The sequence below is a fragment of the Phaenicophaeus curvirostris genome, chromosome 11 (assembly GCF_032191515.1).
Source record: "Phaenicophaeus curvirostris isolate KB17595 chromosome 11, BPBGC_Pcur_1.0, whole genome shotgun sequence".
Classification (NCBI taxonomy): domain Eukaryota; kingdom Metazoa; phylum Chordata; class Aves; order Cuculiformes; family Cuculidae; genus Phaenicophaeus; species Phaenicophaeus curvirostris.
The window spans coordinates 17573667-17592042 of NC_091402.1; the positions used below are offsets into that span (position 1 = coordinate 17573667).

Genomic DNA, 18376 nt, shown 5'->3' on the forward strand with positions numbered 1-18376 from the left:
AATGGGACTGATACAGTAATCAGGATGCTACATATGGAGCTTTTTAAATTACTGCTCTTCAGTCTTTTGTTAGCCTTCATTATTCCTGAAGATTTTTTTCAAGTCATAAAAATGACATTTTTAATATGCAGAATTAAAAAAAGGCAATATGAAGAATACGTTTTTGTCAATAAGCTTTTACCTTCTAAACCAGTTATCTTATTTTCTGCTCTAGGTATTTTAATTGAAGATTAACTACTGTTAAAGAGTATACAAATTTAGGTAGTATATATTGGGAGTAGTAAAATAGGACTGAATAAAAGGTGAGAATAGAGTGGCCTGTCCATTATAATTTTAGATTGCAGAGCATAAACTAACCCTCATTAGAAATCAGCATAGCCGAGTGAGAGGTTCTTCTGAAGTTAAGGCTCTTTTCTTTTTTTTTTTTTCTTCCACTGAAATTCTCTAAAAGTAGACTTTGGAGTTGCAAGTAGAGCAGCTCTCATCTGGGTGCTTGTTTTATTTCTGTTGTCTCTTTTAATTAAACATGGTTAGGTTGAAGGCAATGCATGTAAATATGAAACAAACCCCTAAAAGTAATTGCTATGTAGTTCTCCCTTCTGGCTGATGGCATAAATGATCTTGATGTACTCCTTTCTCGGTATTTTTTTGCCCAAGACAAGAAAAGAGACTGGTTCATTCCTATTTGCAAGCTGATAATTTTTCTTGTGCCTAGAGCAGAACTCGGGTACCACACAGGTTGCGTTGTACATTTAAGACATGGGGCCTGATTTTTTTGATTGAGAGGGAGTTGAAAATGCTGCCTTATTCTAACCCACCTGCATGTCTCTTGGACAAACTACCTGTTTTCCTTTCAGGAGTTAGGCTGTTCTCTTCCCTGTAATATCCCTTATTTCTTCCAAAGCATAAATGGGTAGCTGTCCTGAGGAAAATCTTGTTAAGACTTATTGTTTAAACCTATTTGGAAGGGAGTGCATCTGTTAGGTAAAGACTCATTTTTTTTTCTTTCTTAGCAGCATTTTTACTAGAGCTGGAGTTTCAGGAGCATAAGTATTAATGTAAACTTCCTGTCGGTCAATAGCCTTGATGAGCTGCATGTGAAACAAATGCTTTTATGATCACTTTTATACGAGTTGTCTCATCATCAGCATGCAGGATGAGGGAACGCTGCTGCCTCTGTCATTTCCATCTGGGAAGGCTGAAATAGCTTAACGAAGCAGGGCAGTGGAGTTGGCACGTTTGCCTGCACAGCAATGGGCATCCTTGTGCGTTACCTGAGGAAGCTCTGCACCCTGCTGCTGTCTGCAGGCACTCGATCTTTAAAAGGAAAACGTGACTTTAAGTTATGATGACTGCAGATCTCCTCCTCTTCCATGCCTGCTGATTAAGAAAGGAACCTGGATAAGATAGGGACTCAGCCTTGACTTAAAACAGTAGAATTGTCTCTATGCTGCTAGCTTTGTGCAAGCAGAATGGTTTTATCCATGCCACTTTCCCAGTCCTTCCCTTTTCTTTGTATTTTTTTTTGTTTATTTGTTCTTGTTTTCTCTCTCCTCATAAGAAGGGAGGGTTTGAACCACACATTTGCCACAATTCTGCTGCAAAATCAGTAACAGCTGTTGGCACTGTAAATGGCTTCTTGGTTGCTGTCACAGAACCTGCAGTTGATCAGCTCTGCCCTGAGCAGTAAGTGGAGACATCAGGACCACTAAGTATAAGGGAGAGTAAGGGTGGAGGGAATTAAAACCCTGAGGCAGGGGTCTAAATAGAGAACACAGGCACAGATGGGTATTGGAAGGGACGTTCTGTTTCCTTTTATTGGATGTCTTTTTAGATGCTGTGAAGTGCAAAGGTGACTGGAACGTAAGTGGGAGCTAGGAGGAAGATGCGGAAACGGTTTCAGAGAAAATGTAATTTGAGTGTGAAGTTGTTGTTCTATTTCTCCTCCTTCAAAAAGCCAGTATTCTGGCAAAACTCAGTGGGCAAAAGATATTCCGTGCTTTGGTAGGGTCAGTCACAAGTCATTTAGCTTGATAGGCTAAACTGTATCCCTGAGCTGTCTTTGAGCGAGTTAAGATGTCGTAAACACTGATACACTAGTACAAGGCAGATGTTTAACAATTATTTGTCAAGACAAATAAATCTTGAGATGCGAGAACTCCTGAAATGGACTGTACTAGAACCCAAGCTTAATGAAATCAACAATCATCACACAAGATGATGCCTTTGTGGTTTTGGTAATGGAGCTAATTTATTTTTAAACTGTTTGTGTGTTTTGGCTGGTCATATTACATCTTCCGTAATCTAATTCTTCTCTCCTTCAATACTGCCTTTTTCTGCACCCCCTAGAAACACCAAATTTATTTGTGTGGGTTGGATTTTTTGCAGTGTAAGTCAAAGTAAGTTGGTGTGTTGGCAATGTGCAGTGACTCTGCCGTCTGGGTCAGCAGTCCACAGAGCTTGGCTGGCTATCATAATTCACTAGTTGTGAATCTTTTCCCTATTTTGCTGGATTTGGACTGAAACACAAACAGATTTGCATTGGTAGTGGGAATCTTATAAGTTAGGTTGCTGTAGCTTGTTCTCTTCCAGCCAGCCTTTCAGGACACTTGTTATTAATTTCTGCATATGAACATTGTGAATTGCCTTATTTCTGAACGATGTCAGCACCTTGAAATTTCAGAAAGATGGAGAAAGTAATTTTTAAGGATGGCTTGGGAAACTATTCTCCTTCAGCCTTAAATATGATCTGCTTCCCGTGCACTTGGACAGAGGCTGTACCTGCATTTTCCAAGACTTCACTGGGTTTTAGAACAGTGTAAGAGTGACATTCTACAGGAAGAGTGTAGTGAGGAAGGAAACCCAACCCTTGGGTACTTGCCTAGAAAAATGGAAGTATTGCTGTGGCATGGATAGAGGTATTAGGTTCTTAATATGTGCTAGGTCTGTGTCACTATGTCTGCAACTTGTACTGTCCTGATTAAGGTCTGACTTAGCCAGCCTGTCCCTTTATATAAACATTTGACTGTGCTTGACTTCATCAGTGTTGTTGTTTACTTGGAGACCAAGTAAAATAAATTGTACCGTAAAAGTACTGTAAAATAATTATTAGAAAATATTAACTAGGTATTCCAAGATTCATGCCAGTCATAAAGACCAGAAATAAAAGTGTTGAACTGAAAGTCTTGGTAGTGAGAAGAGGAATATAAGTTGTGCCTTTAAAAATAATGCTGATATTCATTTGAAATTACTTTATTTGGAGGGTGAGCTGGTGGCTTTCATCAGTTTTTGAGATTCGTGGTATCAAAGCAGTTTGAGCAGGAAGATTTTCCGTTCTGCAAATCCTTACTTCCTTTCTCAATTTCCAAAATAACTGGCTGTTTCATTTCTAGAAGAAAGTATTAGTAAAGTTTCAAAGTAGTAGTTGGATAATACAAAGAATCAGTTAAGGCTCAATGGTGCTTAAGCAGCTTGGGCTGAATGGGGAGAAACATAGTGTCTTAATTAAAAGAAATGCAGGGATCTTATTTATTGCGAAGTTGGTTGGTTTGTTTTTTTTTACTGCTAGAGGATTTGTGGGTGACTAAGAAATGTGTAGACTTGAATTTTTTTTATTTTGTAAATAAAAACCAGATACACATCTTCATCCTTTGCTGGCTTGTTGACTCAATTTACTTGAGTGGAATTTTTCAACATTTAAAACAAATTAAAATTCATGAATCATTTCTGCTTAAAGGCACAAACTTATGTTGATGTAACAGTTAAGACTTCTAATGGTTACATGCATAAATACTGGTTTGGACATGCAAATTTTAGATTTGCTCATTTAGAAAAAATGCAGATGAAGGTTTTAATAGATAGGATACAGTAGGCATTACCAGCTCTAAGATTATTGCTTTGCTCAGTAACTGTCCAGTTTAGCATTGCTTTGTTTCTCTGCACTGCTTCCTGCAAAAGCAGCAGTTAGCTTGTAGGATTGATAGGAAGAAGAGAGAGGGCAATGCATTGCATTTTTCTCGTTTGTGAGGCTGGATTGTGCCACCTTTGACATAGTCTGCTTTCTCTTTGTACTTGCTTAGAGAGGTTTTTAAGTTGTGCTGTAGCGATGCGTATACGCTCTTAAACTCTTAGGTTTTGATGCTTCTGCGCTTGTCTGGTGTGACCCTGTTCAGGAGGGGGAGGTGTTATTCCACCCGGGGTACATGCGTATTAGATTAAGATCAGCATTGTTTTGCTCTATGGTAAATGCAGCATGTGAATTATTTTAAATTGTGTTAATTACTGGGGCTGGTTGATTGCTAGTAGAGCTAAGCAAGCTTTTTCACAAGCATTTTGTAAATGTGGCAGGCTTTATTACGAGATTTTAATTTGAGCTTTTCTGTGTTTGAAAACATAACTCGGGGAAGGCAGGTGAGCAGTCAGTGGATGTCAGCAGAAAATGTAATTCCAGACAAAAATATATGTTCTTTTTCAAATACATTATTTCAGATTATTTGATGTAATTCAGGATTTGTTTAGTAAGTTGTTTCTCTGTTGCTGTAATACCGATGCACTCGGTCACTGTAATGCAGCTCTAGGCACTGTGTTGGTGTCCACAGAAAAGTGCTAGACGTGGCTTGCTTGTACTCCTTTGGACTTTGTTTACAGAGGAAAAGGGAGAGCAAACTGAGATGTTGGTAGCTGTGCATTTACACGTGCATAGATATTGCTTAGAACTGAAGAAGTTGCATTGGAATGTACAGTTGTTATAAAAAAAAAAAAATTCAAAATGACAAATAGGGGAGGAAAGCAAGAGTGTGCTCTCTTGGGTGTTCCTTGCTAAGGCTGGTTTGTACAGCGATGCACTTCCACTGAAAGCTGTGGGTGTTTGTTGCAGATGAGATTTTTAAGAACGCTGGAATCGTAGAGTGAGTGTTTTGTTACGTGGGCCAGATAATTAGTGTTTGAAGTTTAACCAAACTGAGCATCCTGTAACTATAACTGGAAAGCATGTTGTACCTACAAAACCAAACCCAGCCTTGTCCCTCGGGTGGCTCTTCTGTACTTTTTATTACATGACACTTGCTTTTCTCATGTAGCCTGCCTTCCATTTGACTGGGATCCACCTGGGAATGGCGTTTCCCTTTGGGAGCCTCACCCAGGAACATGTGCTGCATGAGGATGCTGCATCTGTGGGTGTTCGTGTGCTCCATTAGTGTTCACCGATTTCAATGTGTGCTGTTGGTCTTGGCAGACTGAAAGATACTAGGAGGGAGATACACTGTAGATAAAATGACGTTTTAGGGAGGAAGTGTATGAATAATAAAGGAAGAAGAACTGACACACACTTAAATTTGTCTTGGTAAAATGAAATTACACAAATTTTTTAGAGTCCTTTTCATAAAAAGCCATAGAGAAGGAAGGTAGAGGTTATTAAAAGATTGAGAACTTCATACTAACCCAACATTCTCACAATCTTTCTTCTCCTCCACACCCCACAACATTTTATTTCCCTTGTAATAATTAGTTTGAACTTTCATCTATTTCTCTGGATCAAGGAATTTTCATACAACTTTGGGATATTTTTTATATGCTTTAAATATTTCTTCTAAATAATGTTTTTTGGTAACAAAAAAAAAGCCATGAATACATTATAATTTCAATTTTCATGGTGTGCGAAAGATTTCTGCACTAGGTCTTTATTGTTTTTGAAGAATTCATCACCCTAGTTAAGAAGCTTAATATAAATTAAAGAAGGTATTAAGGAACATTAAGACATCAAAATGTGCAGCGTTCTTTTCCTTTCGATTGCTCCAAATGCAAACAAGTTGAATAAAATGCAATCAAAGGGCCCGTTTGGAGAACATTGAGTGGCTTTACAGCTGTGTTGTAGAGAACCTCTGGTAAGAGCATAATTCAAATAAAAAGGCCTTTCTTTCCTCCTCCTAATTCTCTTTGTTGTGGTGACAACAGAGTACAAGCCCGATAAAAATTTAATCACCTTATCTTTTTAAAGCAAATTGCATATTTGTTTACACACAATATACATAACAGAAAAAAGAAAAAGCTGCTATCCAATCCCCCTCCCCCTTCTAATCGCATTAAAGGCCCTTGCCTAGAATTTTTTTTTAAAAAAAATTAGTGTTTTATTCTTTATTCTGAAGTCCCATTGTTCAGGATTGCTTTATAGAGGCAGCCCAGGGGAAGATGAATATCGCCAAACTTAAACTCTGGACCAGTGCTGAGCAGCAGATGCCTGGGATACGTCAGCAGAGTTGGTCCAGCTTAACTGGCTTGTGTGGTGCCTACTCCACATCAAGAGTTGCAGGCAAGATGGGAGGATTACAGACAGGCCTGCGGATCTAGCACTTTGATTTGAAGCTGCTTTGTAATGAATTGCCTTTGATTTTGTGTCAGATCTGCAAACCTGAACTTTTTCCACATTGTATGCATTTCTGAAAGGCTGCTGTAGGAGAGGATGTCTGTTGGGTCTGCTTTTGCTGTTCTCTCTTCACTAGGCTGATGAAATTCTACTCCCTTGCATTGAATTCAAAATGTGTTTTCAGTTGTTTCTGCATGAGCATCGTTCATTTCGCTTATTTACTACTTCAGAGGTACTGGGGTGCTGACAGAAACTCAATTAGAAGTGTCTTCTGGCCCATTGCTGAGTGGTTGTGGCCCGAGAACTCCTTCGCTGGATATAAATTTAATTCCACCACAATATTCTACAGGTTTCAAAACTATGAAAGCTCCTATGCTTCATAGTTCCTTGATCTGTTTCTACATATCCAGCTGTACTATTTGAGGCATTTTTATGAATTTTCATCCTTCTTGATTTGAGGATTTAGTCAGCAGGGACCACCACCAAAGATTAAAATGTCTGAAGGTCTGTCTTGTATACCAGTCATCATAAACTCTCCCAAAGTTTACTCATCATTTTGATGTCTGCATGTTTGTCTCCTTCTCTCCCTTCCTGGGAGAGTACTTCTTAGAGGACCAGTGACAATAATTGTGATTTTAAGAAACTGTTCTGTTTTGAATGGTCTTGGATATTTCACGCTGACCTGCCTATAATTTGTCTATTGTTGATTTGTAACAAGAGCCTGTCTACATTCACAGGCTTCCAACTGCATGCAATGGCATGTATTTGTATTAATAATTTGATGTCCTTATTAGTTCCATTGTTTATTCACAGTTGCTCCTGTTGTGCACTGGGCATTTCCCATGCATTCAGTTTTGGCTTCAGGGAGTTTGAAGAACATGCGGACTAAAAGCACAGCATCAGTAGGAGAGTTGCCTCTCCCTTGTAGATATGCTGGGAGAATAAGTGTAGTGCTTAGGTATGATCTCAGTGACTACTTGGACTTTAAGTTGCCATCAGGTGTAAACAGATCTTATGAGTAATTTCTGGTTGATAGATCAAGCATAATTACAGCCTTGTTAATGTACTGAAAGCATTTATATAGCTCATGGAGAAATTAAATTGAAAATTCTTTCCTCTAGGCTAATAGGACAGTGTTGGATTTGAGGACAAAACAATTATTTTAATGGTTGTCTCGTAGCTCTGCAAGTTGACCCATCGTGTGGTGTATACACTTAATTTGTGTAGCCTAGACCTAGTAATCATGGTGCACAGGAGTTTCCCACGTAACCTTTATTAAAACCATTCTCTGGAATTGTATAGAGCGTAAAAGTCACAGTTATGTTCCAGGAGTGCAAAGTATAGTCACCATCTTTAGGAGCGTTGCCCAGGAGGGCATAGCCAACAAATGCTTGTGGCACACAGCATAATAGCAGCTGAAATATATGTTGACCTATAAAGCAAGGTCAGGTTTGGTACTCTGAACCTATTCATATTGCAGTATGGCCGACTAGCCCAGAAATTAAGATCTCAAGCGAGTCTCTTCATTCCAGAGCTGTAATTTGGGGTTGAAGGGCATATTGGATTAGGGTTCATTTTGGAAAACCCACTGTGGGAACTGCAAAGACCCTTCTAAAGTGTGTGGAGGTTTGTGTAGGCTACTTAAGTAATGACATGGTTGCAGAGCAGTGGTAGGATATGTGGTGAAGATTTGTCAAGTGCACAAATCTACCCTTCTGTATGGCTTCAGAAGATAGTGCTCCATTTGTATCTGGTGTTTGATTATTACATTGTATTTTTGAAAAAAAAAAAGTTAAAATGTGGTTATGTTATGTAAATTTGGGAAATCTGATAGCAATCCTGATTGTCTTGCTGGAAATCAAGAATTTATAAAACTGTGTATGAATGGCATGTTGATGGTATGATGTGGTTTGTTGGGTGTCCTCTGTGTAGATTAAGTTTAGGACTAATCTACATATCCAGCTGTACTATTTGAGACATTTTTATGAATTTTCATCCTTCTTGATGAGGAGATGAGAGGAAGGGGCAGGCAAGGCGTGTATAGGGAAGCATGGCATCGATGACCATTCAGCAGCTGGTAAGTATGGTCTGGTCCTGGAGCCTCCATTTAGTGATATGAAAAATATCAGACTGAAAATCAAGACGCTGACTTCATGCAGAGGGTATGGCAGACTAATTAAAGAAAAAAAATATGTACTGATTGAGCCTATAAAACTCTTCCTGACCTTGAGAAAACTCCCAGAGAGCTGTGGGAAACTCCAGTCTGTCCCCTCTGAACTTTTTTGTGTTGTTGTTTAAATATAGTAACCGCTTTTTTAATTAAAAAGAAAAATTAGATGGCATTTCAAATTGTGTCCATGGTGCCTTGGGGACCTATTACAGTACAAATTACCCTATACTATTTAGCGAGGTCTTGTTTACTATTGTGTGAAGCAAGGGTTACCAGTGTAAGGATGTAGGACAAGAAGGGCCCTTCTTTGAAAGTCTGGCTCTGCACATGAAAGTGACGCCAGCAATTGGAAGCAATTTGTGGAATTGTTTGATTATATTAATTATGGCACCAGCAAACAGTGCTTGGGAAACAGTTTTGTTTTCTTGCATTCTTTCTTGATTGCTTGCAGCAAAAGCCAAGATACAAAATGTGCCTTTAAGAACTGCCGGAGAGTGCAGTTCAAGCCATTGTGTAGAATTGGCACTGAGCTTGAAAGGATTGTGTCCAGCTTGATGTGAGAGTTTTCCAAATACAGCTTCGACCTGAACTTCACCTAGGTCAGCCTCTTGAATTAAACAACTTCTGTCTTCCTCATCAAGGAGGATTAGCTCTTTCCCTGCTAAATAGGAGCCCGTAATGAATTCATGTTATTTCCAGTAGTACCACCTCTTATAGTTATGCCTGTACAAACTCGACAAATCGATATACAAGACTCAATTCCACTCACCACTGAACTGCAGCCTTCTCTGATGTGGGCAACTCTTCCCCGATTTATGGGAAAATGTTTTAGTAGTTAAGGAATTCCAAGCAGAGTCTACTAAGTAAGACTGTGGGAACTGCTGATGCAGGCTGGCAGTCACAACAGTGTTTGCTCAGGACACGGGGCAACATACTTCTGCTCAAAGTGGCTGTAAGATTTATTTATTTTTTTTCTGGTCTGTAATCAATGAATTAGGGATATGTTGTGTAGATCCCAAGTATCATGCTGAGGCATTAGTGTAGTTCTCAATTGAAAAAAAAAAAAGGAATCTACTTTCTAGTGTTCTTGGTGATTGGTTGATTTCATGCTATAGTCCTACTAATGTTCACCAGACAGGCAAGGTGATAATAGCAGGGACTGTACCAGCGAGAAGAGAAAAATGAGTCTATTCGGGAGTTTGAAACTCTAGCAGAATACTTGTGAGAGCTGACAAGAGGTATGGGAGAAGGTGGTGTGAATACAAAATAGAATTACAGCAGAATTGTGAAGGGATTTACCTAAGTAAAATCCATTGCCTGATCTCTGAAAGTAATTGAAGCTCAAATCCCGGGCTCCTGAGAGTAGCAAGTAAAGTATCCCTTGTTTGTTGGGTGACTCTTGTTAACTATAACTGAAATTCTCTAGGTAATCATGTTATGCTGGTTAGTATGGTGATGAACACCTAGAAGCAGAGTAGACTGGCTCCTGTAAGAGCCCTGTGCTTAAATTTTTGGCTAGAAGGGTTGGTAGGTATTGATGTATTAACCCTGATGTCAGGTAGAGAAGTTCTACTTGATCCCAGACTATAGTTGGCTTAGGACTCAGTTTTCATCCCTGCTCTTTCTGAAGCACCATATGTTAATGACAGGCATGTGGGATGTCAAGTTAGATAGGACCAGCATTCTCTAGATGACCAGTCAACCAGTCCACTAGATGTGGTGTGGCATATCTGATGTCCCTGTTACAGTGTTTATGGGCAGAGTAACATAGTGCTTTTGTTCTTGGAATGCTTATAAAGGTGTTTTTTCCTGATGAGCTCTGGGATATTGGAAGAGAAAAATGACCACCTTAGCTTAAATAAAATCAAAAGGTAGGATTCTGGATATCTTTAGCAGAGGGGCAGAGAAGTTACCTACTAGCTATGCAGACTATGACAAGCATCACTGCAGGCGGCTGGTGAAATATGTATGCTGTTTTTTTCTGTTGTCACATGAACTTTTGATTTTTGACCTAAAATCAAAGTTTGGTGAATCAGGAGACTTGAAATCTTTTAACATGATTTTTTTTTTTTTTTTGCTGGTACAATTTTAGTGCTATAAGGAAACAGTGTAATCATCCATGCAAATACCATCAAGTTCATCAGTGCTAGCTAGGATTGTTAGCAGTTGGCTTTTTTAACAAGTGTGCGTATGAGAAGGGAGTTGTTGAAGTTCAGCAAGATAAATTATTCTCCCTGGCTGTGCTGGAGGGCTGGCTCTGCACCTTTATTATAACACCTGTTTTCAATGATGTGTTTATCAGTTGCTTAAAAATTACTCCCATCTCTGGCTGGGCTACAAGGAGATACTGCATTATCTTGCTTCTCATCTGTTATGTATCTGGCATTTGGTCTTTAAAATCTTCCATTCAAACACAACATTTTGTTAGCTTTGGGGAAGACAGAACTATTCCTAAGTATTGAAGAGTCCTATGGAAATAGGAAATAGAAATGTGGAGATGGGAAATATGAAAAATAAAGTTGGGAAAGGAAGCTATAAAACTCCTGAAGGGCAGAATAGCAAGTGGAATTGGGAGTCAAGGAAGAAGGAGAGGAGCTGGACTTGAGGAGAAAGAGCAGAGACCACCTTTGGAGACGTTTTCAGGCAGCAGAAGACTAATAAGGGAGGAAAAAAAAAAAGACGAAGAAGATGACAAAGGGTGTTGATAAGGAAGGACAATATTAAGTGAACAAGGATATGAAGTGGAGAATTTATGTAAAAGGTAAAGTAGGATCCAAGCTTACAGGTAGCATTTGGAATAAAAATGTGTATGGGGAAGAAGCACAGCAGTGCTCCTTCATCCTGCCCTTGAGTTAGCAAAAAGAGTTAGAAGGGCAGTTATTGTATCAGCTTTTGTCCTCTTTCCAACTGAAGTAGTAGTAAAAGAGCAAAAGTCATCTTTGCTGGTTATGTGCTCTATGTGTTTGTTGTGATTTGTGTGCTGACCGGTCCTTCTTGACACTCTGATTCTGAGGAGTGTCCACGGGCTTTGCCCGGGGTGGGTGGCACCGGGCTTTGCTGAGTCCCTGCTAGAGGGAAGCCTGTTCAGCCCAAGGAGAAAATGAAGCATTAGGGAAACCTTAAGACTTGTGTAGATGGGAGTAGCTGGGAGTAGGGGATGCAGAGCAAAATTGATTTCCTATATTTGTACACAAGAAGGGGTCCAGAATTCTGCAAGGTGAAATTTCCATAGGAAAGTATTGAAATCTGTGTGTTCCTGTGCAAACTTCTTCATGAGTAATTGTAAAACTCCAGGCTGCATTTAATTATATAAGATACTGCAAACCATTAAGCAGTTAGCTTTTATTTGTGAGAATTGTCTAAAGTATTGCATTTATCATTCATTTTGTGCGTGTGCAACTGTTCTTAGACTTTGAAAATATTTTTCCTGATGAAGCATGGCTTTTCATTTTAATTTGAAAATTTAAGTCTTTTTTTTTTTTTTGCATTTGTAAATGGCTCGGTTTCAATTAAGTCCTTGAGACCATGCTGAGACAAAGGATATGATGCCTAGAGTCTGCATTCTTATTTATTAGTTACTAACTTAAGTTGAAACTAGAAGAATGAAGTGGATTAAACTATTTCACAACTAGTTTTTCGTATCTGGCCTGGGTTGGTTGATGCTACAAGTTCATTTTGCATAAGACCAGTCTGGTCTCTTCTTGTTAGAGACATGGTTAGGATGGGGAAGAATGAATTTGCTAAGCTTTCAGATATCTTATGTGCCTCTGAGGACTGCCTATTAATAATATTAATATATAGGTATTTCCCACTGTTGTATGCAAGGCATTTTGTAACTTTGAAGCTAAAGTCTTTTTTTAACGCGTGGACCTTTTCAATTTAATCCATTAGCAACTTGGCAAAATAAAGTAATTGTCCAACAGAGGAAGAAAAAAAAAATCTATTAACATTTGCTACAAATCCGAGTAGTACAGGCAGCACTTAATTAATGGAACAGATTTCTCACTATGTATTCAAGCTAACATAGCTATTGTTCAGGAGAGATTAGACTCTTAATGTAAGTAAGTTAAACTAGACCTCCATCTAAAAATATCCGTCATTTCAGCTATTAAAGGTCTGATGTCTTCTTCGGTGACAGATATATTTCCCTTCATTTCCTTGGTTTTGTAAAATGTAAAGTATGCATTGTGTGTAACGGGAGAAATCCGCGGAGGTAGATGAAACCCCGATTGTGCCTCCCCGCCTGTCTCTCCCTGCCTGCTCCTTTGTGCTGCTCCCTATCACTGAGCCTCTTCAGCCCTTAGACCTCCTGGCACCAGAGCAGAAAAACAGAAAATGCTATTTGTTAGGGTATGATGCCAGCCACCTAATCTGTTTGCAGAGTGAGGGCCTTGGGATCTGATTAGGTAATTTAGATACCATGTGAACTGAACAATACCTGAGCTGCCTTTGGCTGTCAGCCCGTCACTTCACTGGTAGGAACTACCACGTTCTTCCATTTCTTCTCTAACTTCTTACCCATGAATACCGTATTTGAACCTAGATAGGTGTTAAGGGCTGCAGGTAGGGTATATCTTTACTTCTCCTTGTGTGGAAGTCAGTGATGGGGTGGAGGAGGTGAGATTGCTCAGTTTTAATGCATTTTCCCCAGTACAGCTCCATGTGCAACCTATCCTTTTTCCTTGAAAGTGAGAATTTTCAAACATGGGATTGTTTGTTAAAGCACTTCATATAGCGTACGGAGCTTCAGACGTGCTGGGCAGTCAAAGAGCTTGCTGGCATGTCACTGGCAGCTTTTGAAGCTGGGTTTATCCAAAGTGGTCGTTTCATCCTCACGGCAGGGAGATGCTCTGCTTGCTGCCAGCCGAGTGTTGCTGTGGGGCGAGAGGCTGAGCCAGGGCACAGACGAGGGGTGTGTGGTAGCTGCCGAGTGCCTTACTCAGATACCCACAGGGGGAAATTTTGGCTGTAATTTTAGTGCCACATCTCCTCCCTTCCTCTCTCCTTTCCGACAATTAGCATTTTTTGGAAATTAGTCTCGCGAAGGCTACTAACATAAATAGAAATGTTTTAGGATTTGTTTGCTTTAATTAATTTAAAGTGTGTCTTTCTGAGGGGATTTAGTTAAGCATCTTTCTTAAACTGTAATGTGCCAGTAACAGCAACGTTAGTAACAGTGATAAGACCCAGAAAAGGAAACCAACTAGAAAGCAAAATGAAGTATTTCTTTGTCCAAAAAATAAATGGTCTTCCCAGGAAAGCAGAGGAAACCCTGTTCAGGGACACTTACAGTTAGGTTTGTCAAAACAGTGGAAAATATACAATGTGAAATAATTCCTTCAAAGGTAGAGAGTAGGACTACACGAGATTGCTTTTTTTGCTATTTTTGTTTTGTTTTCCTCTTTTTTGACTGTTGCTATTTTTTCTCCAGCGGCACCCAAGATGTTCTTGCAGCTTTCCACATAGGAAATAAGTTGCTTTTCATGTAATGGTAAATTGTTTTTCATAATGAAGATGGAGTGATTGTAAGACTAATGTTATTAACGGGATTTATATGAAAGCATCCAATTAAAAAATCGAAACAGCTGCATCAAACGTGACTATACAATGTAATAAAACCATACAAAAAGTACGTGATCTGGCCACACCGTATTATCTTGTTTGATTAATTGAACCTTACATGTGCAAAGATAGCCATTATCAGACTTCTCAACCATCAAGGAAAACCAGTCTCAATTATTCTCACAATGAAATAATCATTGCCTTTTTTGTGTTCTGCCATCTGAAAAGAGAAAACAGCTGCTGCCTGGACTGTGAAATACAAGATCTTGCAGAAGAGTACAAAGTTGATTCTGCTTGATGCTGAACTCCTGCAGCCTTCATGTAGATTGTCATTTGTTTAGTTATATACAAAATATGTTGGTTCTTTTCCCTTTCTCACTCTTGCATCATTTTCAAAAAAGCAAGGCCCCTCTGCCTCCCTAAGCCTCCCCGTGGCTGTGCTGCAGGGCATCAGGGCTGCTTTACAGCCTCTGCTTATGAAATAGCAAATCAATAGTTTCCTGGTTTTGCTTCAACACTTCCTCGTTTCCTCCCTTCCCTTTGCCGTGGGGTGGGGAAGCCGCCTGGAACAGTTTGCTCCCTGACAGGGCAAGATGAGAAGGTGGACTCCGGTGCCACGTCCCCCTGCAATCAGCTGTAAGTGCCTCTGGATGTATCCGTGCTGGAGCAAATCACCTGCGCTTGTAGACCTGCTGTCTCCAGTAAATCATACACATCTCAGTCTTTTTGTCAGGCTGTGATATGAGAATCCGCATCTGAATTTCAATATGAGGGGAGAGAAGCTGATTAAGTGTTTGAGATAAGGTTATGTGACACCACAGGTTAAAAATACCTGAAGTGAATTTGGCCAAATGCCTGAGAACCACATTGCGGTGTATTCGGGTGGCGCTGAATGAGCTTCCAAGGAGTTTGCTGTCCTCTGCTTTAAGAAAGCAATTCTTCAGGAGTGGCCTTTTATGAGCTGCATCGCTCCTATTTTCCAGTGTATCTTTGGACTTTATTATCTTGCATTTCTTATCTAAAATGTCACCAATGTGTCAAATTAAAAGAAAATATAAAACTGTACCTAAACCCTAGCCATTTAAGACGAAAAGGACAAATATTTTACTTTGGCTCAAATGTCTAGAGAAGGACTTAAGTTAGATCCCCAAAATCCCGTGCAAGTTAATTCTAGTTCCCCTAAAAAGTGACTGTGGAAATTCTTAACAAATACTGTGTCTTAGCCACAAAACCTAACCCAACAAAAACCCTTGAACAACCTCAAAACTGTGTAATTTGTTAAAACCTAAACATTATGCTTCTGGCAGGCCTGGGAAGTAGACTAAAAATATTCAAGAACCCTCTGACTCTTAGGACTTTAAGTATTTTGATATTCTTAGTGTTGAGAAGAAACTTTGGGAGATGTGGGTAAATAATAGGAAAGGGCTGCTGAGTAAAAGGTTTGAACCAGGCAAGTTGGTCTGGCTTCTTTGAATTTTTGCCTGTATTTAATACTTTAAAAGCTGTAGAGGGATACAGTCCGGGTGCTGCACTGGTTTTGGGGTATCACTTTCGCCAACTGTGTTTTGAAGGCGTTTTGTGTTTTTCATGTGAGCTACCATTTTCCAGAAACGTGATGCAGAAACGTGACTCTTATAATGCACCTGACCTACTCTTTTACTTTATTTGGTTGGTTTTGGAAATAAACTTAGCCGTTTATTTTATACACTTTTATTGGAATGTGATGTTGAGCACGATTGTCATGTGCGCCCTTGTCTTTTACAGATGGGCTGAAGCCAGATACCAAGATCCTTCTTACTGCTGCCTCCAAGAAGAAATCTAAGGCAGGGAAGGGGGATGCAACCAAAGAGGAGGAAGACAGCAAGAGTAACTCTGCTCAACCTGTGACCATCTCTCTTCTCTTTAAAAGATACGTCTTTGACACACAGAAGAAAATGATTCAGTCTTGAGAAAACAAAGTCATCTCTGGTTGTGCCTGAAAGACCAAACTCTGAAATGAATTCAGGTGGAACGTTTCTTGTCTGAGCACATTAGACATGTTCTGTCCTCACAGACAGCCTGGGAGCTCCTGCCAACTAAGTGCCCTCTTCCCGAGATTCTGCAGTTTATTTTCGTTCTGTTAGAATGTGCTTACTTTGTTGCCTTTGTGATGTTAACCTTTCTGGCCTCTCGGAGAATGTCACCTGCTGGATGGGCACGTTTGGGTGTGCATTCTAATAGCGGTGTTTTTCTGGAGAATTGTTATAAAGTTCCTTGTGATTTAAAAGTTTGCTACCAGTATTAATCTAAATGCAGTCAAGATGTGGATTTCATGCAGCCCACAAAATGAAGCTGATTAGTCTAGGTTTACTTCCCCAAGCAAAGTGGGGGACAGAAAGCACACGATATAATAGGTGAAACCTAAAATGGATGTTTCACATTCCTTCCGCTGCAACTATGTAAGATGCTATCTGAGAGATGGTATGGATCTTTTTTATAAATGTGATTTATATCTAGAAATGTTTTTCATATTAAACATAATGATGTGTGTAACTGAGAGTCTTAATTGTTCTGTTTGCTGTTCCAAAGGTTCAGAACCTCCCTGCAGTGACATTTTATATAGCTTTTCTGAATTTCCTGCTTGTTCTGCAATGAATCCTACTCCAGAATTGTTTTCATTTTTGTAACCAAAATGTCTTTGTGTGTGAAAGAAAAAGTTGCCTCTGGAAATAGTCAAAAGCTTTATTTCATTAAAATAATGATAGAAGATTGCAGCATAAGCCTTATAAAATGAATATCTCCAAGATGCTTTAGAAACCATTAGTTGTTTAATAGGGATTTCATGGCTGCTTTAGTTCTTCCTCTCAATTTCACGTCGTAGGCTCATAAAAAGAAGAGCACTAGTATCATCCCTTTTTGTTATTTGCAAACCATACGACACCTTAACATGAAAACTAATGATAATTCCACAGGTATGAGAGCTGCAGTCTGGAACAGAAATTGGATTCAGGTTTGGCAGCATGGAAAATGTTAGCTTCTGACTTTTGAACACAAAGAGTATTCTGCGTGTTGATGTTAAATGGCAACCTGTGACCCATCTGCTGAAGACACCCCTAAAAGATGACCACGTGTATAATCTAAGTGCATTAAGTGGATGTGGAAGTAAATAACTGTAATAGATTGTTACATTCACTCTTATTCATCATATCACTGTATTATTAATAACACTCAAAGTCTGATTAGTCAAATATCCCTTGATGGGCATGAGTCCATCACGCTAATATGAGCTTGGTTTTCTTTCAGTAATTTTCTTTTCCTTTTGATTTCCAGGTAACCAGGTGGATACAAGTGGCAAAAATATCAGCAGCTGAGAGGATATTTACAGCTGGACAGTTGTGAGACAGGGCAAGTCTGGTGTCTAAACTAGGTGGACGATGCCCCTTTAAATCAGAACAGAATTAGTGCTTTGTGGAATAAACCCAAACACTTTCTGCTGAGTGAGTCCCAGCAAAGCTTTAGCACATCCCTTGAGATTATGGGGTATGCTTTCTGTGTGATCCCAGAGGAATTAGGCAGGCAACTTTATCTGTGGCTTAATGTGACTTGTGCTGGCAGCCTTTCTGGAAAATGTATCCCTCTATAATGAAAAAAACGCATTTCACACCCCTGTCACCTCTCCTTCCCCATTTCTCTCCTCTTCCCAGTCACCCCCAAAGGCAGTCTTTGAAAGAATATTTATTGTGTTATCTTTATTTCAAGCATTTATCAAATCCTGTTTTGCACCCTATCCTGTACCTCCGCTGCAGATACTGCAGTGATGGAAACTAGAGAAACAGATGACATAGAAGGAATGCGTTATTACCATCCCAGGTCAGACCAAGATTTATTGGTATAAAAAAACCACCTCAAAAGAAAAAAAACCCAAAAGTGAATTATTAAGTAACTTACATTTTGATCTGTATGGTTCTGATGTTTTTGCCAGATTTTAAATGAGTCACTAAATTCTGGCAACTCTACTTGGAGTTCTGGGAAGAAAAGGGCAGTTATCAGGAGTGGTGTCCTGCTGTAGGATATCGTTGGCTGCTCCAGAATTGTTAGACTTGAACTTGCAGGTTTTTGTCTTTCTCGCTTCTGAGGCATTTCTAGTACTTCTGGATTGGGGGCTGTCAGTGTAAATGGTGGTATGTGTTTTTTACAAAGCACTGTCTGGCCCATGTTTTCTTCTCTACACTGTTGACTGACCATGGCAAGATCACTGAGTTGGTTATTATGGAACTCGATCCATTTTGAATACTTGTTAGTCC

The 18376-nt window shown here is 39.5% G+C and overlaps 1 protein-coding gene across 1 annotated transcript in view; it reads left to right on the forward strand.

Moving 5' to 3' along the window:
- Positions 1–17123, forward strand: part of EEFSEC (eukaryotic elongation factor, selenocysteine-tRNA specific) — a 115264-nt gene extending 98141 nt beyond the window's left edge. Inside the window, exon 7 of the mRNA XM_069865624.1 lies at positions 15858–17123. Coding sequence (XP_069721725.1) covers positions 15858–16042 — 185 coding nt within the window. The 3' untranslated portion in view covers positions 16043–17123. The remainder of the gene's footprint in view (positions 1–15857) is intronic.
- The last annotated feature ends 1253 nt before the right edge of the window (positions 17124–18376 follow it).